The sequence below is a fragment of the Zonotrichia albicollis genome, chromosome 8 (assembly GCF_047830755.1).
Source record: "Zonotrichia albicollis isolate bZonAlb1 chromosome 8, bZonAlb1.hap1, whole genome shotgun sequence".
In the NCBI taxonomy this organism is placed as follows: domain Eukaryota; kingdom Metazoa; phylum Chordata; class Aves; order Passeriformes; family Passerellidae; genus Zonotrichia; species Zonotrichia albicollis.
The window spans coordinates 9,453,220-9,479,732 of NC_133826.1; the positions used below are offsets into that span (position 1 = coordinate 9,453,220).

General features: G+C 44.5%; 1 protein-coding gene across 11 annotated transcripts in view; it reads right to left on the reverse strand.

The window, feature by feature from the left end:
• Positions 1–2,095: 2,095 nt before the first annotated feature.
• The window catches only part of MAST2 (microtubule associated serine/threonine kinase 2), a 186,871-nt gene continuing 162,453 nt past the window's right edge, over positions 2,096–26,513 (reverse strand). For 10 of the 11 annotated variants that reach the window (XM_074545874.1, XM_026790387.2, XM_014263796.3 and 7 more), the window contains 12 exons: positions 25,462–25,627; positions 24,339–24,440; positions 22,606–22,728; positions 20,314–20,423; positions 18,200–18,354; positions 16,557–16,861; positions 13,707–13,922; positions 11,745–11,971; positions 10,135–10,257; positions 9,266–9,402; positions 8,844–9,031; positions 2,096–8,145 (listed from right to left, as the gene is read on the reverse strand). In XM_074545874.1, coding sequence (XP_074401975.1) covers positions 6,026–8,145; positions 8,844–9,031; positions 9,266–9,402; positions 10,135–10,257; positions 11,745–11,971; positions 13,707–13,922; positions 16,557–16,861; positions 18,200–18,354; positions 20,314–20,423; positions 22,606–22,728; positions 24,339–24,440; positions 25,462–25,627 — 3,972 coding nt within the window. In that variant the 3' untranslated portion in view covers positions 2,096–6,025. The remainder of the gene's footprint in view (positions 8,146–8,843; positions 9,032–9,265; positions 9,403–10,134; positions 10,258–11,744; positions 11,972–13,706; positions 13,923–16,556; positions 16,862–18,199; positions 18,355–20,313; positions 20,424–22,605; positions 22,729–24,338; positions 24,441–25,461; positions 25,628–26,513) is intronic. The other variant, XM_074545875.1, reaches the window with a different exon arrangement.

The window sequence follows — 26,513 nt, forward strand, 5'->3', positions numbered from 1 at the left end:
CATTGACAGCGTGTCAGGCTGAGGAGGCTGACTGAGCCCTCGTTTGCTGATTGCTAATTAGCTTAACATTCCTAATCTCTCATTAGTGACTATGAAGTAAGCTCTGAAATATGAGGTCAGCCCTAATCAGCGTTTAAAATATAAAGCCCACTGGCACATGAGGGAGGCTGGAGAGGGGTGGCTGCAGGCCAGCCCTGGGTGCTGCCATGGCCACAGGGAATGAGGCTGCACAGAGAGAGGCAGATGGGGAGAGTTAAACCCTGTGGAGCCACAAACACCTGCACATCCCCCCGAGCTCAGCCCCTGCACTCGGTGCCCTGGATTCACATGGGAACTGCAACGTGGGGTGCAGCATTGAGGGGCCCCAGGTTCCTCTGGAGTCCCCAGAGCGCCCAACAGCAATTCCAGCTGTGGCTTCCATTCTGGGCAGATTGTTTACAGAATCACAGGATATTCTGAGTTGGAAGGGATCCACAAGGACCGTGAGTGCAGTTGTTAAGTGAATGGCCCATACAGGGGTCAAACCCATCAGCTCCATGCCCTGACCACCAGTGCACCTGTGCAGGATGCTCTGGCTCTCCCCACAGCTCCCACCTTCAGGATTCCAGGTCAGCTGCAGGCAGCCAGGCTGCTGGCAGTGGGACTTTCCCAGAGACTCACCCACACCCTCTGATCCTGGGGGAAGGAGTCAAATCTCAGCACTGACAAGTGAGCACCAAAGTGTGCTGGGCTGCCACTTCCATGTGGGAGGAAAAAATGGCCCTTAGTTGTTGTGGCTCAATCCTCTGGAAGAATAAACTGTTGCGGACTGAGAATTACTTATTCCTGGCTGGGGAAACCTCTACAGGAGGGCTGCAGACATTAAAATAACCCTAATTAAACTCCAGCTAGTGAGCCTTAAAAAAGGAGAAAAATATCTCTAAAACAACCCTAATTAAATTCCAGCTAGTGAGCCTTAAAAAAGGAGAAAAACATCTCTGTTTCTACGAAAATGCAATTTGAAAAGCCCTTGCACCAAACTCTGCTCATCCAGGGTGCTGCTCTGTGGGTTGCTGGGGATGATGCTCTGGGTTTGGGCAGTGGGGCAGAGCTGGAGTCGGGAGCGGGATCCTTTGCCATGACACACAGGGGGTTGTTCCAGGGGAGGCACCGCTGTCCCTCGGGGCCCTTCGGCGTGGGCAGGAGCATCTCCATCATCTCCATCTCCATCTCCATCTCCATCTCCATCTCCATCTCCATCTCCATCTCCATCTCCATCTCTCTCCCTTCCATGAGCGCACGTCAGTGATGACGCCCAGGCAGCGGCTGCGGGCGGAGGCTCCGCAAATCTCCCGCGGCCGGAGCCGAGCTTCGCCCCGATTCCCGCTCCGCAGCCTCGCCGGAGCACGGAGACACGGGATATTTTGAGCATCCTTGGCAGCAGCGAATGAGGATTAGTTCAATTCCCCCCCAGACATGAACGTCTCCCCAGCTCTATTTCCAAGGACAGGAACAGCCTTTGAAGGCTTTTCCATGTGGAGGGCACACACCTGCAAATGTTAAAAGCAAAGATCTGTTCCTGGAAAGGTTTTGGGTGGTGCAGCATCAAGGCTGCCCAAATGAGTGGGTGAAAAAGGGGCCGTGTAGCCCCTGCTGGCTCTTGCCCCATGGCTAATCCAAGCCCATGCCAAGCCCCTGCCCTTTGGATTTTATTGTGCATCTAATTCCTGAACCCACAGTGTGCAGTTGTGGCCAGTCACATCCTCATCTCGCTCAGCCAAGTTTCACGTCTGACAGGGTTTTACCCCTTTTACCCCTTACATGTTTTTACCATCAGGAACCTGCATCAGCAGGGACACAAAACTCTATAAACTTACAGGATGGTAAATTCCGGGCTGCAGATTCAGAGTGGAAAGCTTTGGCTTAGCCACACACCTGGTCTGTGGAGCAGAAAATCCCAAACAGCCTGGCAGAGTTACTCCTGTACCCAGACACTCCACAGGCCATTTTCTGCCCCATCAAGCAGCTGCTTGAGCAGGCAGGTTGGGAGTACAGCCACCACCAGAGCTAGGAGAAACTGAGGGGAGACCAACCAAGAGACAAACACAAGTCTGGATTTATGTAAAAAAAAAAATTATTTATTTTGGAGGAGGATTTGAACATCGACATGCAGGTACAACATGAATAAAAATTATTGCACCGCTATTATGTGGCAATTGTTCAAGTTTCTAAAAACACAGAAGTTCCACACTTTCTCTTATCTAGCTAAGTGCTGAGTGACACGGCTTGGCAGAGCCCAGCGCAGGAGGTGCTCTCACAGCCACCTGGATATGGTAATCGAACACAACGTAAACACACACTTCTGTCAAATCTTCTACTAGAAGTACAGAATTATCCTTCACATCCAGTAAGAGAAAACCAGAGAAAGACTTTATCCTCCCCTCTTCGGAAGAAAAACAAAACAAAACAACAACAAAAAAAAATTACTCCAAATCACACCTTAATGCAAGTGTGGCAAACAAACCCACAGGTCACTCCTACCCCTTCCCCCACAAGCGCTCTTTAGTACAGCAGCAGCCAAAGGCCTCCAACATTCAGACCCAGGAGTGGCCAGGACAACGCTAAAGTCTAATATTTACAATAAATATCATCCATTTCTCTTAGTTTGCAACAGTAAGAGACAAAGGGAGAAATAACACTGAGGCACGGGGCGGGGATGCAGGAGCAAGAGGAGCTGCAGAGGCTGAACCATGTTAGGCGCCACCATCCCAACACAGGTGAGGAGCAGGAGACACATCCAAGCTGACAGAAGGGAAGAGGGAAACAAAGCAGGAAAGCAGCATATTTGGATGGTGACATGCACGGCTCATTCACCAAACACACACCTCACCTTGGGCCTGCCTGCTCGGGATTACCCACAGAGACCAAGGGAACACACCCGTGCCCCTCAGACACAGCCTTTCCAACTTCCTGGTCCTTCCCGACGCATTTTGCAAGCTCTTTTTTTTTGAGAAGGTGTTTAAGGAATTTATAGCAGAGCAAGGAATAAGTCTTGGTGTATCTACCTGGCTTATTATCAAAATTTAAGAGAGAAAGTGTTTTTGCCCAAACCCTTTGCTAAAGTGCGCCATGTAAATTTGACAGCAGGTAGAACAGGGATGATGGGGCACCTGGCACACTGAGGGAAACTGCAGGACTGAGCAAGAGCAGGGGACACAAGGCTTCACTAGAATGCCTTCCTGGCAATGCTGTTTGGCTTTGGTTTCCAAAAACCCAGGGATTTTTAATTGCACTGACCACTCTCTGTACCGTAGCTACAAAAGAGGCAACAAACCACATACCTCACCTTTTCTTTGACCAACACAGGCAAAAGCAGCAAAAGCTGTGACATAGCAAGGTTTTCCGTCCTCCTTTTATGCCTAGGAAAGGATAATTCTGCAATTCAGCATGGGAAGCAGTGGCTGCAAAGGCAGGGAGTCAGCAGCTTAGAGCTGGTACCGTCACAGGGTCCCACCCTGCCCATGGGGATGAGCCAGGTTACCCAGCCTGGCTCACACCATGTGCTCACCTACAAGCACTGGTCATTCTTCTCCTCATGTTTTTTAAACACAGAAGGAAAAGGGGGATCTGCCACCCAGGGAACAGCCAGGTCAGACCACGTCCTCACACAACTCCTTAATTTACACAGACACTTCCATCTCGCCAAGGTCAGGTGCTCTCAGGAGATCAGCTTGTCAAGGAGGCTTGTCTTTGTAATTACCACAGACTCAGGATGCCAAATCCACTTTTCACTACTCCTGTCCATGCCATAATATCCTGCGCTGTTTCTCAACAGTTTTTTAGCAGATCAACCCATCAGGGAGAAAACCAGCCAGGTAAGTACCAGATCCTGCCAAGTCTGTTCCTTACTTGCTACTGCTCTAAATCAGCACTGAATGACACTCACCACCAAGAGCACTTGGAGAGGCTGGAGACACCCAGGACCCTGACAAGGCAGTGGAAATACTGTGGTTTGTAATTGCAAACCAAGTGTATACGAGCAGCCTATGAATTCCAGGGAAAAGAGCAGAGAGACAGCACAGCAGGCTCTGCTCTCAGTACCACCACAACCAGGTTTATTAAGGTGTTACCTGGGAGCGCTGAGGCTTTGGTTAGTGTAGTAGCAACACCATACATGTTCACACTGACACACGGAGTAAACACTCATTTAAACATGTTAAAAAAAAGAAAAGCTCAAACCAAACCAAACCTTGGTCCAGAAATGAAATCCAAGCAGCCAAAATCAAGTATATAATGGGGAGAATCAACTGCTACACAGAAAGAAACAGGGTGAGATTCCAGAGATTTTTTCTGAGCTGTGGATTGTACTGAAATCAGATTGAAAGAGACAGAGAAAATATATCCCTATATAATAAAGATATTTGCATTCAGGGGAAGCGAATCAAAACTTCAAGTTCAGAGAAAGCTAAGACAGTGAAGGAAGCAGCAGTGTAAGGAAATCAGACCAACAGAGATGGGTTTTAGCCTGGAATACTGTTGCACAGTCATTCTGCTTCTAACAGAGTAAGCCAGTGAGCAGGGAACGATCCCTCACGGGTGATCCGCAGGGAGATCCACTCAGACAAGACTGGGATACAAGCTGAGCACAATCTGGGACAAATGATGGGAGTGCTCATTGAGAGGAACCTTTAACTGGATGAAGAAAGGGCTTACAGTGCTACAGGTATCACCACTCAACACATTTATTGGTGCATTGTTACTGGTCTAGTCCTCAGCAGGGAGCACTGTCACCCAGAGTCGGTCACACTTAGAGCAAAGCGATGTCTAAACCTAGGAGCAAACAGTAAGCTTTTAATGCAAAGTGACCTCAGCAGTGGAAATGATCTAGCTATTAAAGCTGAAATCTGAAAATATCACATGTGTTTTAAAGTCTGCTTGCAGCTTGACCACAGAACTCGAGGAGTCTGAACTCTTCATAGGTTTGTTTTTAAAACGGGCAGGTTCAGGAAACTCAGCAAGTTTCCCAAGCCCCAATTCAGAAATGTTAAGGGACACCTTAAAATCCCTACCTATTTAGACTCACCAAGAGAAGGAGAAGTCTCCAAAGGTCGTTTTTCATTGAGATAACTTTGCCAGACACACTGGAGAATATGCAACTACAAATTTTTCTACTTTAAAACCAACCTACAGGCACCCCTTTCCTGGGGTCACTTACTCTGAGGCAGGGCAAGTTATGAATTGAAGACAGAAAAAGGAAGATAAAACATCACTAAAATTTTAAAAGCAGAAGGAAAAGTTGCCATGTGTCCCACACAGATAAGTAAAAACAATCCCCAAAAAAGCCAACTTATGGATTGGAGATTTCTCTTTCTGACAATTCCATTGAAAAATATTCTTACTTGTTTTAAAGAGAGGACAGGGATCTCTCTCTGTCCAGTCTCTCCAGCCAAGTCCTTTGTCTCCACATCCTCTAAGGACACAGGACTGTGAAGATACGGGGTGACAAAGAGGTTTTACTTGCACCAAAGAGGGTGTGTAGTTTCAGAATAACTTGCAGACAAGAGGGTAGGCTCTTATTCTTGTCAAGGGACATCAGATTGTAAAACTGGAGCAAAAACTTGACATTTGTGAATTTCAATGGAATTTCAAAGAGAATGCTGAAAAGCAGAAATTTAAAAACAAGCCACCTTTTTTGCACACAGAATTTTTGGGATCTCAAATAAATGCAGAATTGGAGGGAAGAGCACATCAGGCCCTAAACTCAGGCAAAATAAAAGGCATGGAAGGGAAAAATCATGAAACCAAAGTGTTTCTTAAGCCCTGCTTTAAAGATACCCTGTTCTAAAGAGACCTCAAACAGCAAGCACTACTGTGTACAAAAATAGAATAGCAAGGATGAAAAAACACAAAAAACAGTATGAAAAAAACCCTCCCAAAAATAGATGTACACAAGTTCTATTTTATATTAGTGTATATTACAAAATTCAAACATGCAGTCTCTATTTTGAATGTAGAACGCTCCAGTCCATGAGTACCAGCGATGCTGCTATGTTTTCTTTACAGCATCATCATGTGACAGGGGAAAGTCTTGTATTTTTAACTGATTTCCAACCTCTTTGCTTTTTGCTTGTGCCAGAGTCCCTTCTTTACAGGGCCTCGTGCTGCCATCTGGCAGAGGAGACGCTCTCAGAGCTGCTGGTCCAAGAGCATGAGACAGCTCTTTTGATGGAGTGATTTTGCAGCTGCCTGCCAATGCCTCAGATGCTTTAGCACTGCAAAAAAGTGCCTCCTTTTTGACCACCACAGGACATGTTGCCTCCTTTTTGACCACCACAGGACATGTTGCGTCCTTTTTGGCCCCCACAGGACACGATGACTCCCAGGGCTTTGCTGGGTGTAAGGACTCTGCACAGGACCCGCTCGTCATGGTCAGACCATCTGTGCTAGAGGGTTTGGCCTTCTCTTGACATTCTGCTACTTGTGAAATTTCCTGCCTTTTTTGTTTCAAATCTCTCTCCTCTTTAGAGGAGGCACCCAAATCCTTTTTCGTGTCCACCTCTGCAGACCCAGACATGCTGAGCTTCAAAGGGCCCAGCACGCTCTGGGCCAGGGGCACCAACTGGGACACGGAGATGGCACTGGGGATGAGGAGTGGGGAGGACACGGGTCCTGCTGGGCTGGTTTTGCTGGAGGTTAAAGCACCCTCTGCCTGGGATGAGCTGGGCTGCTGCTTGTCAGGGCTGGGACTTCTTTGGGATGTTTCACTGGCGCTCCCAGGAGACAGAAATGAGGAGCTGTGCTGTTCCACAGGCTGAGGTGTCTCCTTGTGACCCTTCTCGCCGCTGTCTGGGGGGCTCACCGCGACAGGAGTGCTTGTGTTTGCTGGGCACCACGAGGAAAGTGCCAGCAGAGGTTTGGAATCCTGGTTTTTCTGATTGCTTTCTGTTAGCACAGGCTCTTTCAAGTCAAGTTTACCACAGGAGGCCCCAGAAGAATCACCTTCTTCAAGTTCCAGGAGTTTGATAGATGGGCACTGCATATGTTCTGTGAAATCTACTGGTTTTTGAGTACCTGGAGTTCTCCCAAGATCTTTGATTGCTTCAGAAGACCTGTCTTTTGGACCAAAACACTCCAAAGTTTTGTTTTCTGGCAATTTATGCTCCTTTGCAGTTGTTTCTGATTTTAGGGATGGCTTTTCTGAATTATCTAGTTTTTCTGGAGCAGTTCTTGAGGGGAGCTCGGGTGGGGAGGGGTGCACACTGATTTGCAGTGGCTCTGAAACAGGCTTTGCTTGTGGAGTACTTCCCTTCTGCACATCTTCTGTACCTTTTGGATCCTCAGGTAGAAAGGCATCATCTTCAATACTATCCTTGCTTTCCAATTTAGATGAAAACTTATTCTGCTCATTAAAAGAATCCGAGCCTTGGTCTCCACTGCCACGGGGCTTGTCCACCCTCCTCCCATCCTGACTATCTTCCGAACCATCATCTGTTTCATCCTCAGAAGAATCTACCTCCCTGATGGCCTCCTGCTTCTGCAGAGACTCCCTCCTCTCCACCCTGTCCTGCCGGATGGCGCCCAGTTTCCGCGAGCCCGGCTTCTGCAGCATCCCCTTTTCCGCCAGCCCGACTTTGCCGCCCGTCGTCTCGTTGGCAGATTCCTGCAGGCTCTGCAGGCTGGGATCCCGCTGCAACATCTCCTTCTTGAACTCAGAGTGGGAGATATCCAAGCTATGCTTCCGTGAGGAGCCCAGCTTCTTCTCAGAGGAGGACAGAGAGGCAGCCAGCTTCTCAGCCGACTGCACTCTCTTCAGCAAAGGAGAGCGAGGGGGCTCGGCACTTTTGGGGCGAGAAATTTGTCTCACCAGTGGTGGAGAGGAGTGTAGCTTTACTGGGAAAGACTGGATGATACTGGAGCTGCCAATTGAGTGTCCTGGCAAAGGAGATGGGGAGCGCTGCGGCGACGTGGACTGAGGGGTTGGGGATGGAGTGTGAGCCAGCGGGGACAGAGGGATGTTTCCTGCAGATTTACGCCTCGGAGATCTGTACTGCCTCTGCAGCTTTGGTGCTAGGCCATGCAGGGAGCTGGGTCGGATGTGTCCAGAGCTGGCTGGAGAATTGGGAACGCTGGAACTGGGAGAGCTGCTCTGAGAAGAATTGCCACCAACTTAAAAGAAAAAAAAAAAACAAACAAAAAGAACAAAGAAAAAAACACCAAGAAGATTAATACATATTTGGCCATTAAAACAAGTTATTGAAAATAAGTCAAGACACAATGCCATGTTACTCCAAAGCACAGCAGTGATATTGAAGGCAACATTGTCAGGCTTCTGATGGAAATTCACATCATTAGCACCCAACACCACAGCACAGTAAGAAACACTAAGCTATGAGAACACTTTTTTGGAAAAAACCCCCTTTGATCAGACAAACCACGTGTTTCATTGCTATTCTCTGGATGCAAATCTCTTTATTCCAGCAGCTGATTCAATTTTCAAATATGACTTTGCCACACTGTTTTGATTTCTTTTCTCTGAACACAGAAAATGTGTCAAACTGCTACGAAAAGATTGCGACTTATAACACACATTTTCATCAAAGTGGAAGGATGCTGTAGTACAGCAAGTGCATTCTTGAAAGGATGTATGGATTTTCATTTTTAAATGAATCAATGAACAAGAACACATCCATCCTTAAGGTAATCGACATCACTGCTGTCATTTGCTTCACAGAGAGATCTGCTACCTGCTGCTGTGTATTTTATTTCCAAAATTAATCAATCAGCAAAAGTCTCCTCCAGTATTTTCTTGTTTGACTGGATTTTTGGCTTAGTTTTGTTTTGCTTCATGTCTCTTTTTTTTTTACCTGAGTGTACAGACTCTGGAGTGGATCTGTAGCTCTGGGTTGGTGACCGAGGAGACAGGTTGTGAGTTGGAGAGCCAGGCACACTTTCTCCAGATGACAGAGACCGGTTCAGGGACGATAAACTCCGGCTGGTGTGAAGCAGCGATGCTTGTTTAGTGATCTTCCTCAACAGAGAACTCTTCTTCTTACTGGGGAAGAGCATTCGAAAGGTGTTTACAAGCCCAAATGATTTATTTACCTTCACTAGCACATTTCAGTCAATTTTGTGTCACAGTAAAAGAGAAAAAAGGAAGAAAGGAAGAACTAAAGGATATATCTGCTGATATATATTATCTGCAAATGGATTTGACAAGATCTCTCGAAGGATTTTTTACATTATCTTGGTTACCCTTTAATTTTAACAGAGAAACATCAAAACAAACCTTTCCTGACCATCCTTTGTTTTGCTCTTCTTGTTCCTACGAGCCATCTTGGATTTGTAGCTGGCTTTTCGAGCTGGACCAACTTTGATGGATGTGTTCTCAAATGGTGTGGTGGAGATGGACACTTTATTTCCACTCTGTCAGACACAAGACAAAGAGACATTGCTTAAAACATGGTTATTTGAAGCAGATCTGCAGGCAAAGCAGGTAGGCTCCTAGTTTATTGCTGCCTGCCATTTTGTAATCCTTTGTCAAACTCCATTTTTCCCCTCAGCATTTCCACCTATCATTTATTAAGGAATTGCCGAGAGAGAGCCCTCGTTAGTCAGGCTTTCACAAATGATTAGCTCAGACCCCAGCTGGTAGGTAAAGCTTCCCAGAGCAGGCAGAACACAGCATCTGACCTCTCCCATTGAGATCCCAAATGACTCAATTTAATACTTGTAATACTTGGAAACTTGAACAAAGTGATATTCTGTCACCAATTCTATTCCCAATGCTCTGACTGATGGCAGATGTGAGCATATCAGGCATCTATCATGATGAATCTGCAACACAGAGCGTGGCTTGTCTCACTCATGTTAAAAAAAATGATAATACTGAGTGCTCCTCTATTTGCAATCCCAAAGATGTTTGTCTCTTGGAACAGTCCAGAACTTTGGGGTGTTTTTTCTGCAAACAGATTCTGCTCAGAGAGGAATCAAACACAAGCAATTTAACTGGATAATTTCAACACCAACCAGTACAAAGCTGCTCTTAAATACCACCAGGTGCTGTGTGCACACTTGTATTCCAGACAATGCCAAAATTACACACATTTTACACAAGCTGCTCATGTTTTCCAAACTGTAACAGTGCTGAGCCCTTACCTTCAGAATCAGCTCCACCACCTCGGTGTGCACCAGCCCGTGCACCGGCTCGCCGTTGACGTGGGTGATCAGGTCCCCTTCGCGCAGCCCCGCCTCGTTGGCCGGACCCCCTTCCTCCACGTGCTGCCAACAACAAGGGGTGACTGCTCTGAGAAGGGGCATGTGCAGGGCCCCTGGCCCAGATGGGACTCAAAGCCCATCCATGTCACATCCTGCCACAGCCAGCCCCAGCTGCTTCTGAGATGGGGGATACCAATCACCCCCACCCCTGGCACGGCCAAGCACAAAACCCTGCACTGTTCCACCCCTCCCCAGCATCCCACCAGTCTTATCCTGATCCAAGGCAGCCAGGATGGTTAAGCTGATCGAGAGACCAGCTCTTCCCAAAGCAAAAGGCTTAACACACGTCCAAAAATCTTACACCACTCAGGAATGTTACCCAGATGCTCTTGATTTCCAGACAAACATTCAGTCTCTTTCAATTTGCCATCTCAAATCCAGCATCCTTCCATGTACATGTTGGAACCAAAGGTGGCCAACAGACTTTTAAGGAAGATTGTGCCATGTGTTTAAGGTGCCTATATTGCATCTCATCCCAAACAGAGTTTCTTTTTCTACTTTCCATCCTTTATTAACCTATCCAATACCAGACTTTTCCCTGTGAACACACTGCCTTTCCCCTGTCCCTGGAATGTAAGCCATCGTCACCATAAGGAGACAGATGTGCAGGGGAATGCACATCTCTCCCTCTAGCCAGGAAAGATTCCAAATGAGTATCTTGGTAAACTCAGCATCATTCAAGAAAAGCAAGGCAAAAATTCAGTTTCAGATTATTTCTCTCAGATTGAGTGTTAAATAAGGACCAAAGGGTGTAAAGTCCATATTACCTAATGAACACAGAAGTGCAAGGCAAAAAATGAATCACCTTTACCCTGACTGCAATCTCCCTACCTACACAATCCTAACAACACTGCTTCAGGGAATGGATCACTCCTAGAAGTCATCTACACTGACACAAAGGAACACAGAGATCAAGTACCAGCAGCGGTGGGAAGGAAGCGATACAGACATGGAAACCAGACCTTTTAGCACAGCTCACAACTAAGCCAAGAGCTAAATCCCATGGCAATCAGCATAGCAGCAGTGATGCTTTAAGGCTTGTAATCAATTCCAAGCGACTGCTTGGAAAACCCCAGCAGACTGAACTGATCAGAAGCAGGTTATAATCACTAACACAGGCCTGAATAAATTAGCTATAATGGGCCTTCATGCAACAACCCCAATAAAGAGAAAGAGGGTATGTACACAAAAACATGCTTTAAGGATGTGCTGCAGGTGAAGGAAGGTGGATTCATGTAACCAGGGAGAAAAGAAGGAAAGAAAGGTTGCTGTGGTTCTGTGATGGGCTTGAAAACTATTGGAAGACCCAAAGTGCAGTCATTTATTTAGTTATTTATCTAGGGTTCCTCCCACCAAAAAGACAACGTTGGGTGTGATTAGGGACAGAGAAAACAAAGTGGCAAAACACAATCTCTGAAGCTAAACCCCACACCCCTGGCTAGAGGCATCTGTGGCCCAAGGGTCCTGTGTGCAGAAAAGCAGAGACCTACCCAGACCATGTGATGCACAGTGTAGATATCACTGTCACCCATGTAGACGCGAATGGCGCGCAGAGTGAAACCGTATTTCTTTCCAGCCCGATGGATGATGATTGGTGGTTTCAGGTTTGCGATAGCAGGAGAAAAGTCGCGGCTGGGTGAGGAGTCCCTCGAAGATGGGTTGGAGGAGAGAGAATGAGGTGACATTGGACTGGCCAATGGAGAACACGTGTGGTGATCTACAGTGATGACATAAAGATGGGCAAAAATTAGGGAAACAGGCCTCCAAAAGAGAGAAAATTCTGGTTAGAGAACAGCTACCAAACCATATCTGCTAATGGTCTTAAAGCTGGTGGCCTTCACCAGAGCTGGGTCTGTCTGCAGCTTCAACTAATTCATGCTTTGTAATACAAACAGCAGACTTTCCAAAAAGGCACATTTGGAGGTGTACATTTAGTGCACTGCTCCTACAGAATTATGGTTGGGTCACAGTGCTCTCTACTTCTCTTTCCACGATTTACAATGAGCATTTGCTCTAGGCACAATCCTGCAACCACATTTCCAGGTTATCGTGTATTATCCTCCTCCAGAAAATCAGATGTCTCTAGATCTTGGTGCAAGTTACACACTGGTGCTGAGATAAATCCAAATCAGTTAGTATTAACACAAAGGGAATGAGTAGGTGATCAGACAACAACCACATCTAGGCAGCTTTGGTAGTGTTTTAAATTCACAGGGGCAAAAATATCTAAAATACTAGCTACTGCAGGGATTTTGCTACTGAATAGCAACTTCATAAGTTACTTTTGAGTGAGTTTCCCAAATGAAAAGCCATGGGCTGGACTGTCAGATAAACTACCTACCTCTGTTTGCTGGTGGAACATCCACTTTTTAAAGTACAAAGCAAATACAGAACTCTCATTTTAAAGTGAAGCTGGTCAACATCAGTAAAATAAACCCAAAGAGCAGGAATGCTAAATGCAGCTGTAGAAGGTAATCTCTAATCCATTAAGAAACACCTGCTGAATAGCCCAGCACATATTTACCTGGCAGATGAGAGCAGCTCTGGAGAAACCTTTGCTGGGTGATTAAATACACATTTTAGAGGGTTTCATGAGGGAGTTTGTAGTTAAAAAAGCAACCGATGCCCAAAGCACAAGAAATGTGATGTGCATCACCACAAGGCTGCCAAGAGCAGGTGCATTCCTGCCTCCAGCTCACTGTTGGGAGGAACAGGTGGGCATTGCTCATGGCCCAGCTGCATTCCCTGCTCCCATCTAGGCAGGAACAGGCCCAGCCCTGGAAATACAGCATGGTCTGATCCTCTGGAAAGGGACAAAATCCCTGGGGGGAGAAACTCCTCCTGCTGAACCAGTCTGTCACAGCTCAGACTGGCTGAGCTGCTCTCTAGGAGTTATCACCTGGCATTGGGAATTGTAAAGGTCTGGTTTTCCTTGTAGACATAGCAGGGCCAAGAAGGTGAGCAGTTTAGCATTGACTTAAGTTACTTACACTGTTCAGTTCTTGAGCACTGAATCTCAACCAAGTTATCTGGAGTTTCTGAAAGTTCCCTGTGCATAAATGCACCAGACACATTTCATTCCCAAAGAGCACTCCAGTTAGCATGTGGCCCCAAAAACAGCACCTTGAGGGTTAAAATAATTTTGTCTCTCTATACCTCCTTGCTGCACCATTGTCTAGAGACCAGCTAGAAGTCAATTTAAACAAAACCAGGGGACGTACAGGGCCCAGCTGCCATTTGCAGAAGCTGCAGTCAGACCACACGCACAGCACTGCTGTCTGTGGCACATCAACCTGCGAGCAGGAAATATTAAACCCACTGTAAAAGTTAGCTCTCTCCCCTCCTGCCAGCCAAGGCTTTATTCCAGGAGAGTGAAAGGGGAGGATCAGTCTGCAGACCTTTTGTTTAGTGCTTGCAGATTCTGACAATGCCTCACTCAAGGCATTTCTTACCTGAGGGAATCAGGAGAGACAAGGCAGTGGCGGATGCTGATTTAATCACTTTATTGACAGGTCTCGAGGTGCGCTTCTCCCCTGATTCCCCAGAGAGCAACCTGTGCCGTGCCCGCCGCACTGCCAAATCGCTGATGGCTTTTGGAGTGGTAAAGTCTGGGCCTTCATTGCTATTACTGCGAGCTCGTGGATCAGAGAAATCTGCAGTGCTCCCAGCTACAGTTTAAATTAAAACAGATTAGAACCACAGGGAATTCCTAACAGTCTATTCCCCTACAGGCAAAATACATTAAATCAAAGTCATGTTTACATGAAGTCCAAGAGTAAATTTTCCTAAGAAGAAACCCCAGGGCTTGAATTTTTATTTACAGAAATGGTGTTATTCCGAACACAGAAAATTAGCAGCTTCTGTTCTGTGGAAAAGCTGGCTAATGAAATCACATTGCTCAGTGGCAGTTCCATGAATCCTAAAGCTGTGGTGCACTTCTGCACACCATTTCAATGGGATCGTTCACAGATGAAAACTGGTTTATAGAAAGTGCTGCATTTTTACAACCAGCAAGAACTGTCAATCTTTAAGTTAAAACTGCCTGTAATAGAAGAGCCAGGTTCTACTGGAGTTGCACATAAAAAATCCACTTTAAGAGAATACTAAGTCAGGGGAAGTAAAAATGTGGATTGCAAAGACAACCTCAATTTGCCCCCTTCTGTGCACCATTGCAATTTAGTCTTGAATTACTTAACCTGCTACAAATATATATAAAATGCAAAGTAATCTTGAAGATCAGACTGGGCATGTAAGAGCAGCAGATGCTGGGGGTTGGGGGTCCTGTACTCAAGGCTGGTGCCCCAGTCCCCCATGTGATACCTTAAAGGGGCACTGTGAAAATACAGTAATTAGAATTTACAAGGTGCTTAGAAATGAAAGTGGTGAGCATCACAGCAACTCCACAAGGGAAATTAATCATTCTGTCTTCAAAAGCAAATTTTAAGCAGCATGCAATAAATAAAGCCTAAGGGCCACATTTTGAACAATGAGGACAGAACAAAACATTGATCATCGTTATTTAAGTGGGCAGCACTGCTCTGCATACTAAGTGAAGCAGGAAGTATCATGAAAATAAAAATTCGAAGCACTATTCCCATAGACCTCAGGACCAGATGCTTGTTCAACATTTAGGAGGCACAAAGTTTCCAATCAGGCTCCCAGACAATGAGGAACCCGGATTTGGAGGCTGCATGGGAAAAGGTGCCACATAAATTAGAGGAGCAGTCTGAGACACTGACAGGAATTAAATTCCTTTCAAGCCTCTGACTTGGGGACACTGAATCACTGGTATCCCTGGATTCCATGCACTAGATCAAAGACTGCTCTAATGTATTGAGCTCAGGGGAGCAGGCTGCCCAGGAGAACTTCATTTTTGCCAATCTCACATTGCAGATACTCAAATTAGCAATGGAAGTGTTCTTGTCATTTTTAACAGCATCTTTCTAGGCTCTTAGCATGAAATTGAGAGAACAAGGTTTCACTTATGGCACCTATGCCAAGCAAGTATGAGGCAGCTTCCTTCCTTTATCCTTATAATTCATCTTTAGATGATGGCAGCACCAGGCCCCTTCAGGGAGCATGGGCAATGAAGGGGAATGGGACAATTTTGAAGGAATTTCACAGAGTGGATTGCAGAAGAGGAGCAATAAGATGTAGGAATCTTTGGCTTTACTCTGGAGGCAAATTTCTTCTAGGGCATTTCCACCTTCTGCTATCAGTCCCCCATCACATCTGCCCAGTGCCCTCCACCTGGTCCATTCTTGCTGCCATTCTGACTGCTTCCTCAGTGCCCCTTTCCTCACCATTCTCAATGCATCACAATTGCTTTGCCTGCTTGCTCCCAGTTTGTCCCAGCAACTTGTTCCTTATTTTCTTACCCAGTTAGTCCTTGTTATTCAACCCTACAATCTAGTCCTTCCCCGAATTTTGCCTTCTTTCTGAATTTTTCTTTTGCCAACCTTCATTTCAACTTCCCTTCTTTCTTCCATTGTTCCAAACTTCCTTTTTTGCCTCCTCCTTACTACGTTGCAGCACCTCCCAGCTCTGGCCTCCTCTGTTCTCAGAACAGGCAGCTTTACCCCCTTGTCCTCTCAATGCCCTGAAAGGGGCAGGAGCTGGGAACACTCCAGCACCCAGAGCTCAGTCCTGCACTGCAGCAACCCAGGGCACCACCACAGGAAGGTTCAGAGCTGGGGAAAAGCCCCAGGACAGTCAAAGTTGCTGAGAAATCAAACACTGACTTCTAAGAGCCACTCTACTAAATTTAGGTGGCACTTTTCTAAGACAACAACTGGATGAATTTCGGCATATTTGGCTGTTAAAAAAGTAGCATGTCCCTGACACAAGCCCCACTTTCCCAGCATATTTCAAGTCTCTCCAAACTCTTGGGATGAGCAAAACCCCAGGAAGCAGGGACCTGTTGGTATGGCTGACACCCACGTTCTCCAGCTCCAACTCAGCAGTGATCTGTTCTGATTAATGCTTAAATTAATGCTGTCTCAGGTAGGCACCCAGTGGTTGTAAGCAGGCATAGATCATACGAATCTCAAGCATGAGAAGACCTAAATGACCTAAGACCTAAAATCAATTTGAAGTGACAGCACTGAAATCTAGGATGCAATTTTGAGGCGATGAAACCACTGGCATTATTTCAAAGTCAAGCACATCCACAAAACTACACTAAAATATCTACATAGCATGAGGCACTCACATTCCCTGACACCCAGAGCCAGCTTTACAGAGTTCATCTCTGCAAGGTAACACAACCTTGGAGAGCAGGATGCCCCACACCAAGCACGTACCTGCCAGTGCTGAGGTGCTGCCGGTAGCCGTGGAGGGGGTGGTGGCTCCAGCATCCCCTTCCAGCTGCAGCTCGTGCTCCACAGGCTGCTCTGGGATGGGCAGGGGCAGCCCCTCGCGCGCCTGCACCGTGGACAGGAGCATCCCCTCGGACTGGGGCCGTTTGAGCGCGGCGCCCTCGTCCTCGGCGGAGATGGCGAAGCGCGGCATGTCCAGGAGCCCCGAGCAGCGGCGCCGCACCGTCAGCGGCGGGCTGGAGTCGCTCTCCGTGTGCGAGGACTCGGACATGGACAGGCGCTTGCGCAGGCTGCGGGCAGAACCAGACAGGGCCCCGGGTGAGCCAGGCTGTGACCAGCTTGGAAGGGTGAAAACAGGACATAGACCCAACCCACACGTAGGAAACCAATTAATGGTGAAGTTTCATGGCCAAGCTACAACCCTGGGAGTTGAAACAACAAAGGCTTGGGGCATCGCCTGAGTTTAGATTTCCAACTTCTAGGAAAGGAAGGGATAAACCCAAAGAAAAATACAATACAATGAATGTGGATGGCATGGGACAGAGAGAGAGAAATGGCGAGAGTTTCTCACAACAGCTTGTGAGAAGTTTTAGGGAGCTGGAAAGATGTGATAACTTGTTGGCTATAAACAATTTGCAGGTGGTGTTTTTCTACGTTATTTTTCTGTTCCTCTCAAGGACAGAGAGTGAGAAAGATGTTTCTGTTAGTTAGCCAATAGAATAGAATCTATCGTACCACTCTATAAAAACCACGTGGTTCTTTTGAATAAAGCCTTCTTTGCCTTTTCTATGATCCTGCCTCTCGCCTGTTCCTGCCCCGACCTTGGTGCAAGAGCGACATCTGAACATGGTATTCAATATTATTTTTTTTAAAAATCACACTTGTAAAATGCAAATCATCTTCCATGTTCCTTTTGGAATCCATTGAATTTTTCTTTCAAAGTTCCTCTAAATTAGAAGCCAGGAAGCCCTAATGCAAAATGAAGTGCACCTCAGTTATGAGTGCAATCTGTAAAACATTTTTAAGGGAGTCATACAGACTAGGTCAGAGCCACATTTTGTGCTTTTTGTAATGCCAAACATTAGTGTAAAGGTTTTACAGGGGTTGCACAAAATGAGAGACATCCCTTTTATAAAGTAAGCTTTCAGTAATGCCAGAAACATGGCAGGTATCCAAATTGTGGGTATTCATATATTTTACTGACATTTTTTATTAGAGCACAAGATTTTTCGGGCATATTCTGAACTTTTGAAACTTTGAACTTTCCTAATGATTTCTCTGCTTTGTAACAAAAGGTCAAAGTCTGGCAACACCAGAATCTGCATTAATTTAAGAAAAAAACTGATGTGGGTACATGTCTGACGTAACATACAAAATCTGTCCTTAAGGTTAGAATATCTTTAAATTCATTAAAAATATTTGCTACAGAATTAGATGTTAGTACTTAACTAGATACATTTTAGAACTGTAGAGGTTCTACACATTCACTTTTAGCTATCCAATCCAGGCTTCTCCTGCAGAAATACAACACAAGAAGCTCTCCTCACTAAACACTGGTCATAGAAACTTTTGGCTGGCCTTTCTTAGCTGCTGTTGGAGAACAGAAGACTCAGCTGCAGAGCACTCACATTTCAGGGGAGCCAATGACCCAGCTGCGGTCGCGGCTCTTCAGGCCCCCCAGGCTGTCCAGCCGATCGTCCTTCTCCTCGCTCAGGCTCCGCTTGGTTGGTGGTGGAGTCTTCCTCTCCTCGTGGATGGAAAGTCGTTCCATGCTGCTGTACACCTGTGGGCAGCAAAAGATCCTTCTGAGCAGGGAAAAGCAACCCAGGGGCCTTTTCTGAGCAAGGGGAAAAATCTCCTCTTGAAATTTCCTCCTGAAAGCCTGAGCTTGGTAATGTTCTTTGACCAAGTAACAGTGCACGTGTGACATGCTCAAGGTGTGCCAAGGAGGAAAGGAAAAAGGCCCAGCCTCAGAAACACTAAAATGCTTTTCTACAACAGCACCCAATAACTCTCCTTTGCAAACACAACAGAAATACTGACAAACTTCATGAAATAATACTTTGAGTTTTGGTTTTAACAATTCTCAAATCCAAGAGCACCTATTGCTAAAGACAGCTGCACAACTCTTGAAGGCTGGCATCTGGATCTTGAAACCTTACTACACAAATTCACTTCAGTGATAGGCATCATGCTCATGACCCCATTTCATTATCAGTCTATCAGCATTGCCCCAAGCTTATTTCAGAACAAAAAAGTCCTGCCCTCCTCAAGGAATCTACTATAATGCTGACAGCTTAATGAAAGTGCCTTTCTTGGTTTTACAGCCGTCTTTAAATAATTAAATGATTAAGCAAAAAAATCCATCCTTTAAAAACTACACTTGACTGTGGACCTAATTTACATAAGAAGAGATTAATGAAAATAATGTTATTAAAAATTCAGAGCATCAACAAGATAACTATTAATAAATCATATGGCTGAATTGTCAGACAAGAATTTCAAAATATAATGAGCCTTTTATGCCTCCCACATTACAAATGCTGTATAATTTTCCAGGTCTTAAAATAAATTCATTAAAAGTGAACTTTTTCTTTTTGTGGCAAAAACATTGAACCCTAAAGAAAAGCTTCAGTCTAACAAATGAGTAATACTCATGATGAGAAAAGGCAGAGAAAAGAAACTCTTACGTACTCATGAGAACTTTTTCAAAACACCAACTAATCCTCAGGTCCAATTTTAAACATACTTTTAGTGATGCAAATCAGGAGCAACTCCATTAAACTAAGAGTAACTGTTATTTAAACCACTGTAGCCTGGTTGAGGACAAAGAACAAACTGGTCCTTAAAATCTGACTTCAGCAGTGGAAAACTGGAGGAACTGTTGTGAAAAACCAAAATACCTTTCAGAGCTCCTAAGTAAAATTCCTTCTCCCATGTCAGTAAAAGGAAAATGCAATTCATTAAGTGGCTGCCTCAAAACAGCATTTTTTCTCCCTTCTACCCCTCCCAAACATATTATATTTTATCAGGAAGACCAATGTAGTCCCTTCCTTTTAGTTATGTATTTGAAAACACCCAAGATTTTATGTTTTGTAGAACTCAGGTCATTCTCATTGCTTTCCTCTGGACTCCATTTTTTCAAGAATTTTTTCCAGTATGGAAAATTATTGCTTCCAGAATTTGGCGCATCTAACTTGTGAAGGACTATGTGCCGAGACCCTTCTCTTTGAAATTGTCACCTTGCCTTCTGCTCCTCAGGCTGTATTTGAGACAATGAGTGATGTAAACTTCACTGATGTTCTTACCCCTTTGATTTTAGATCCTTATTCCAAATGTCAGAATTTATTTTCTTCCCAAAATCATCTTGTCACCTATGGAAGGTCCTTTTAGAAGGACACTGCTCAAAGCAAGTTTTGGATACTCCCTGTGCCAGCATCCAGATCATTGGTGAAAACATCAGACTGCATCAGATGCAGAAGAGAACTACACAATGCCCTGCATATTGGTGAAATATTAAGAAATATAAAATGTCATTCTCCAATTATTCTGGTACTCACCTTCTAACAGGCCACAAACTACCACAGAATAAACAACTCATGCAGTGTTTTCTTTCCTCAGTGAATACTACCCACCATGAGATCCCACAGAGCATCACATGATTAAAATCTGCCCCATAGGAAGCAAAGAAAGTGTGTTCCTCTCTAGATTGTTTTCTTTCAACAGCTTAGCACATCCCTACCTTGCTGAACCTGGGCGAGCACGAGGAAAACTGCCGAATTTCCACGTGATCATCATCATTAGTGTCCTCCTCTTCTTCTGAATCCAGGTGCTGGTACCGTTCTGAACGGGCTGGGAACGAGACATGGCACTTCCATCAGTGGGGGAGTGCTGGCAACTCACACCTCAAGCATTGCTACTGGTCTGCTTAAAAAACTTTGAATGTTTATACACCATGCAGGGTATTTCCCTTAATACTGAAACATATTCAGCCGGTTTTTGCTCATCCCGTGCAATTGCCAGTGAAGAATATCTCCTTGGCACTGAATTTATCTTATCCTGTCAGCTGTATTCCATTCTGGAAGCAGCTGATACTCAAAAGGTGCCTAATCCTGCAGACCCTTCATTGTAGGGATATTTCTTCCAGGAAACAATGACGTGGAAAGAAACATGGAAACAATTCACTGTCCAGCTTCCCAATAAACAGCTTTTTGATTATACAAAGTCTGTCCTGCATACATACATACAAGCCTACTTGAAAAAATAAAAATATTTACCCAAAAGAAAATCTCTTCTTTTCCCTCTTGCAACTAGGAAAAGGATTAGATTTTGTGAAAGAAAATGGGCAAGCAGCCAATATGCAAAGCTATTTTTAATGCAAAAACTTCTTCCAAAGAGATTTTGTGCTTTGAGATTTGCAGCACTGGATTTCTAAGCCAGCCACACTGGATTTTGTGGGGTGGGCAGTAATAAGTTTGGCTACAGAAAGCTGATAACTGCACTGAGCCAAATTTGCTACACCACATCAGCCAGAAAGCTACTTTTATACATTCTAACATTTTCTGCATTAGGGTTTATAACAGCAGCACCACCTCCTATCAGTGTCTATGTGAGATATTTCCTGATGTGAGAATTCCAGCCTTTGTAGAGGAGTCACACCAAGGTCACCGGTCACCCTGACACCGAGTGTGCCAGGGCACCTAGGGAGTCTCCCATGCTTCTGGCTTGACAGGCCCAGTGGTTTTGCTTTCATCCACCAGGATCTGCTCATGGCTGCTGCACTGGGCCTCTGCCAGTCACTGACCCAACTCAGTGACCAAAGTTTCCCCATCCTGTAAGTGCAGTCAGTGGTGAGGACAGCCCACCACATCAGTTTCTCCATGCACATTGCACCAGTACAACCTCAATACATGTGGAAACCCCACCTCTGCCCCCACTGCACACCTTGACTCCAGTTGCTCTCTGCAACAACCACACAGAGATTTCTCAATCCATTTCTCTCTGCCAATCCTACCTCTCCAAACAAGCCCCAGCCTAAAAGCCCCTTCCCCAAACCAGAAGAGCACTAAATGGAATCACTGCTTGTGCAGTGTGAGAGCCAAGGGGCTGGAGACAGCTGCTCTCTCCCGCCTTTCACTCTCAGCAAAGCACAGGAGCACAGAAAAAATGTTCTTCACACAGATTCAACCAGGCCAAGATGGGAGAGATTCCATTGATGAAGAGCAGAAATTTCCATTTCTCAGGGAACTGAAACAGCCAGTATCCCATTGTGCAGCTGGAGAGGGGGAAAGCCCTCACCCTGACCAAGTCCCTTCCACCTGCTCAGCTCCCCAAGCCAAATGAGAAAAGTTAGGGAGCAGAGGCTCTGGGAACAGAGATCTCTCCATCCCTCCTGTGATGCTCCTCCCTTCTCTCCCAAGAGCACTGACTCTGTCTGGTGCTTATCTTGAAATAACAGGAGCCTTACACAGCACTGATACCATGGCAGTTCCCAGACATTTATACACACCAGACAGACACTTCATATCTCATTAGAGCTAGTAATACTAAAATAAAACTATACACTTGCAGCAAAAATAATTCAAATTACTTCAAATCTCTTAAGAATTTTCCCCACATACTTGTCTTCAAGGTCTAGGGTTTGTTTTGGGGTTTTTTTAAAACATTTATTGGCTGAAAAGAGTCACTAGGGAAAGATCATGTTGCTCAAAAACTCAAGGAATTTGGATTTACCAAATGCTTTGGAAGAAGTTTAATGAACCCAGCATGACAATGGCAGCACCTCTCACTGCAGGCCCATGGCTGGCAGGAGCACAGGCACCAGTGAAAGGTCAACTGACTCCAGCAGCAACTTTTTTTCATTTAAAATTAATTTGCCTTCAAAGAAACCTTCCTTGGCATTCAAAAGAAACTTTTTAAAGCAATTCCCATCAAGCGTTTTATTCAATTTCTAAAATGACTTATCTCTAACAATTTCAGAAATGAAATATGCACAAGAAATATGATGCTGTTTAGGCCAAATCTCGAGCCTTACTGTCAAAATAGCTTGTGTCATCCTCAGATTCCAGCTGTGGGATGAATTCAGCTTTCTGCCGGAGTAATCCATTCCAGTCCAGATCTTTAAAGAACCGATGCTGCTTCACTTCAAAGGCACTACCTGAAATAAGCACCTTTTATTGCAGAGTATTTCTTTCAGCATTTGCATACCATGAAAAACAAACCCTAAAAATATCAAGAGCCTAAGAGAATGTACTCGAGTATTTTTAAGTCACACATTTTCCAGGAATTTTGAGAAACAATTTATCCTTTTACCAAAGTGGTCATGCAGGATAAAACCTGAACAAGATTTCCTCCTTCCCACCTCCTCTTCCTGCTCAGCAACAACACAGAGGCTGGAAGACAGCATCTGCTGCTGCATTCCACAGCGAGTTCAAGATTAAGAAGACCTTAATTTAAAATGTTCAAACTCTGAACACCATCTTGTTCATAACTGAATAAAGAAAGCAAACTCTGAGAGCCACTTAGAATGTGAGTGACAACTTACAACTCCACTGTTGTGAACAAACTCATTCATGTGCCTAGAACAAGACAGGGCTCACCTATCTTCCTAAATTAGTATCTATTGTTATTAAGCTCAGAAGCTTGAGTACCCAGAAGGAAAAAGTAAAGACTATCTGTCTCCCCATTCATGCATTTTTTTTTCAAATGAAATTAATATTCATTGCAGATGCTACCATCTTTTTAGAAAAGAAAGGAGCAGAGGAAAAGAGATAAAAGGTTTGCTGAGTGCCAGTGGCACTACAACATGCCAAATGAAACAGCAGTCTCAGCACTACAGGTATATAAGAAATCAAAAAAAAATCAGTCCATCAACTCCTTTTATAAGGCTAGAAACTCTACATCTTTTCCATGACAGCAACATCTTTCAAGTACATGGATTTTAAGTAGAGAAGAACATGTGAAAACCATCTGATATCATTATTAATTCATGATCTATTCATCACCCTTGTGTGCACATGTGCTAAATCTGCTGAATACATGTACCTTTTGGAATTGTTATATATTTATCTCTAAGCTTTTTTTTATCCTTAAAGTGTAGTTCTGAATTGAAAATCCCAAATTAAATTAAACTAATCAAATCAATGAAAGATGAGCTGTCATGTGAAGCCACAGTGTTGCACAAATTACTTTAAAGCAAGAGTGTAGCTAGAGATTATTTATGATTATTTACTATGAGGAAATGAGAAGTGTTGGCTTGTAAAACTTCCAACCTGACACTATAATACGGAATGACTGACAGACATATCTGACTTTGCCAAACAGATGATCAGACTTTGCTGGATGTTTGGAGAATTCTACACTACAGGCCTCTAGGAATGGGAAAGTTTTCATTTACTTTATTACACCCAGGAATTCACATCCATGGCAGGGATTAAGCATCTACTCAAAGAGAACTTCAAAGAAATCTGATTATACACTGCTCAAACGGAGACACAACCCTCAAGCCAATAATGGAACAGCACAAACCTGAGAGGTGATGTTGCCAAGCTGACAGTGCCCCTTTCCTGTTTCCCAGACAGGACAGCAAAATCCACCTGGCTCATGGACATGTGGCACCAATTCCCAGAGCTCCACCACGCTGAATCCAGCATAAACTGCTCCCCAGCTCTAGATCAGCATTCCTCAGCACGAGTGGGTGTGCATCACTGGCAAGGTGGCCTCACACACTGCTTCTGGGAAGGGTTTTCCTGTGCACAAGGCTCTTACCTGTTCCCATTCTTTCCAGAGGATTTTGGCGGAGGAGCTTAGAAATGAGGTCCTGGGCATCTGGGGGCAGTGCATCATCTCCTTCTGGCCAGGCAATTTCATCTGGGGACAAAAAGAGACTTGACATTTTCTACCAGCTTCCCAACTAATTTGAATAACCATTCATACTCCTACACCTCAAAGTGCAGCGTTGAGAACTGCCCCAGAAGCGCAAATACCTTGAATTCAGCAGCTTAATATAATTCAAGCATTGACATTTTTCAAAATGCATAAAATTCAGCATCAGCTAAAGCTGCTGTCAATCCAAGCAGTGCTTGTGGAGACAAAAAAAAAAAAGCTTTAAGGACTCTATTAATAAAGTATGAAATGGGACTTCCATGACAATCCATAAACAAAGGCAGTGACAATACTGTGGCTGTATCTCCTGCCTGCACATTCCAGAGTCGTTGTACTTGGAACAGAGAGAACAATTCACAGGTAACGATTTCATGCATCATATTTAGTGCTTTGATGAAATTTTCTTTTTACAAACGACATTTGCCAAGTGTGTTAAAAATTTACTGCTTCAGAAAGCATTCCCAATAGAAAATTATTTCACTGGCATATTCACTGAGTGAACACAAAGCAATTGTCTGTCCAACTCCATGCATGAGAAAGGTTTAAAAGGCCACAAGATGTGAAGGTACTGAGTACAACAACTTTCAAGGTTTTGTGCTCAGAATTTCCTTTCATTTCACTTATTCAAAATTACTAATTGATGAGCATTTGGACCTACAAAAACAATAACCAAAATCAGCCTGAAATAGACCAGTTGGTGGCTACTCCTTTCAAATTCTCCATCATTTAAGTTAAAAGACAGAACAGAAAAATCCCCAAATATTTTTCCTCAATCCCACAAGGATGTGCATGACTCCCACACCATGATTTAGGAAGATATTTAGGAAGATGTTAAGCAACACAAGTTTCCATAGCTGAAATCAGATGCAAGCTTTGACACAGAAATTTAGAAACATTAAAATTAAACCCCATTATTTTATACTTAGTCCTTCCTGACTAAACTGTGAATCTTCAATATTTTCACAGCACATTTTGAAACCCCTTCATAACCAGAGCAGAAACCTACCACTGATCACTTGTCCAAAGAGCTCTTCAGGTGTGTCCCCAAAGAAAGGGACACAGCCGACCAGGAACTCGTAGAGGATGATTCCCATGGCCCACCAATCCACGGGCTTCCCGTAGCCCTGGCGCAGGATCACTTCTGGGGCAATGTACTCTGGAGTCCCACACACCTCAAGAGAAACATGCAAGAGAGCAATAAATTTACAAATTGCCAATTGCATGTCAAAGCTTATTCTGTCTTTTTTCTTTCCTTTCTTTCTTTCTCTCCTTCAGACCTTTACAAGGAAGTTATTAATGTTTTGCCATTTAACCACTTCATGCTGTGAACTACATCCATGGAGCAAGAGTCTGTATTTGAAGACATTACCTGCACAGAAATAACATCACATGAAATTAAATGCTCCTGGTGTGGACATGCCAGCTAAATAGTGCTTTGGTGCATGAACAGGAAAGCATATGGGAAAAATGCATATTCTGTGTGTTTAGGTCTGACAGCTTGATGGATGTCTGCTGGCACAGCTACAGCTCTCAGGAACTGAGTTTTGACAAACCTCTCACATCTCTGTGCTAACAGAATTTAGTTTCACAGATGCAGAATTAGCAGCCCAGCATGATTACACACTTCAGCCTTAATCTTGGGAGGTACAGCTGGCATGGACAATGGCTAAGGAAATTACCTTGGAAGATCTAAATTGCCTGGGGCTTAGAAGCAGCAACAACAATAACAAAACAGTTGTAAAAAATGTACTACTGTAAAGTACAAGAATATGATCTAATGACCTAGGAGAGTTCTGTTAGAAAAAGCATCCTTACTCAGAAGACAACAGGAAGACAACACCACAGGATAATTATGAATCAACACTTGGCACAAATAAAAATTCAGCTGAAAAATTCAGCTGTGATCCTGGGTATTTTCAGAAGAGAGAAGCATTTTTTAATCCCATTATACAAGGCACTGGTGAGACTGCATCCAGAACAGTTCCTTCAACCATGCTCAGAAAATATCAACTCAAACAGAGCTACATGCAAGAGCTATTCATTCATCAAAGGAAAATC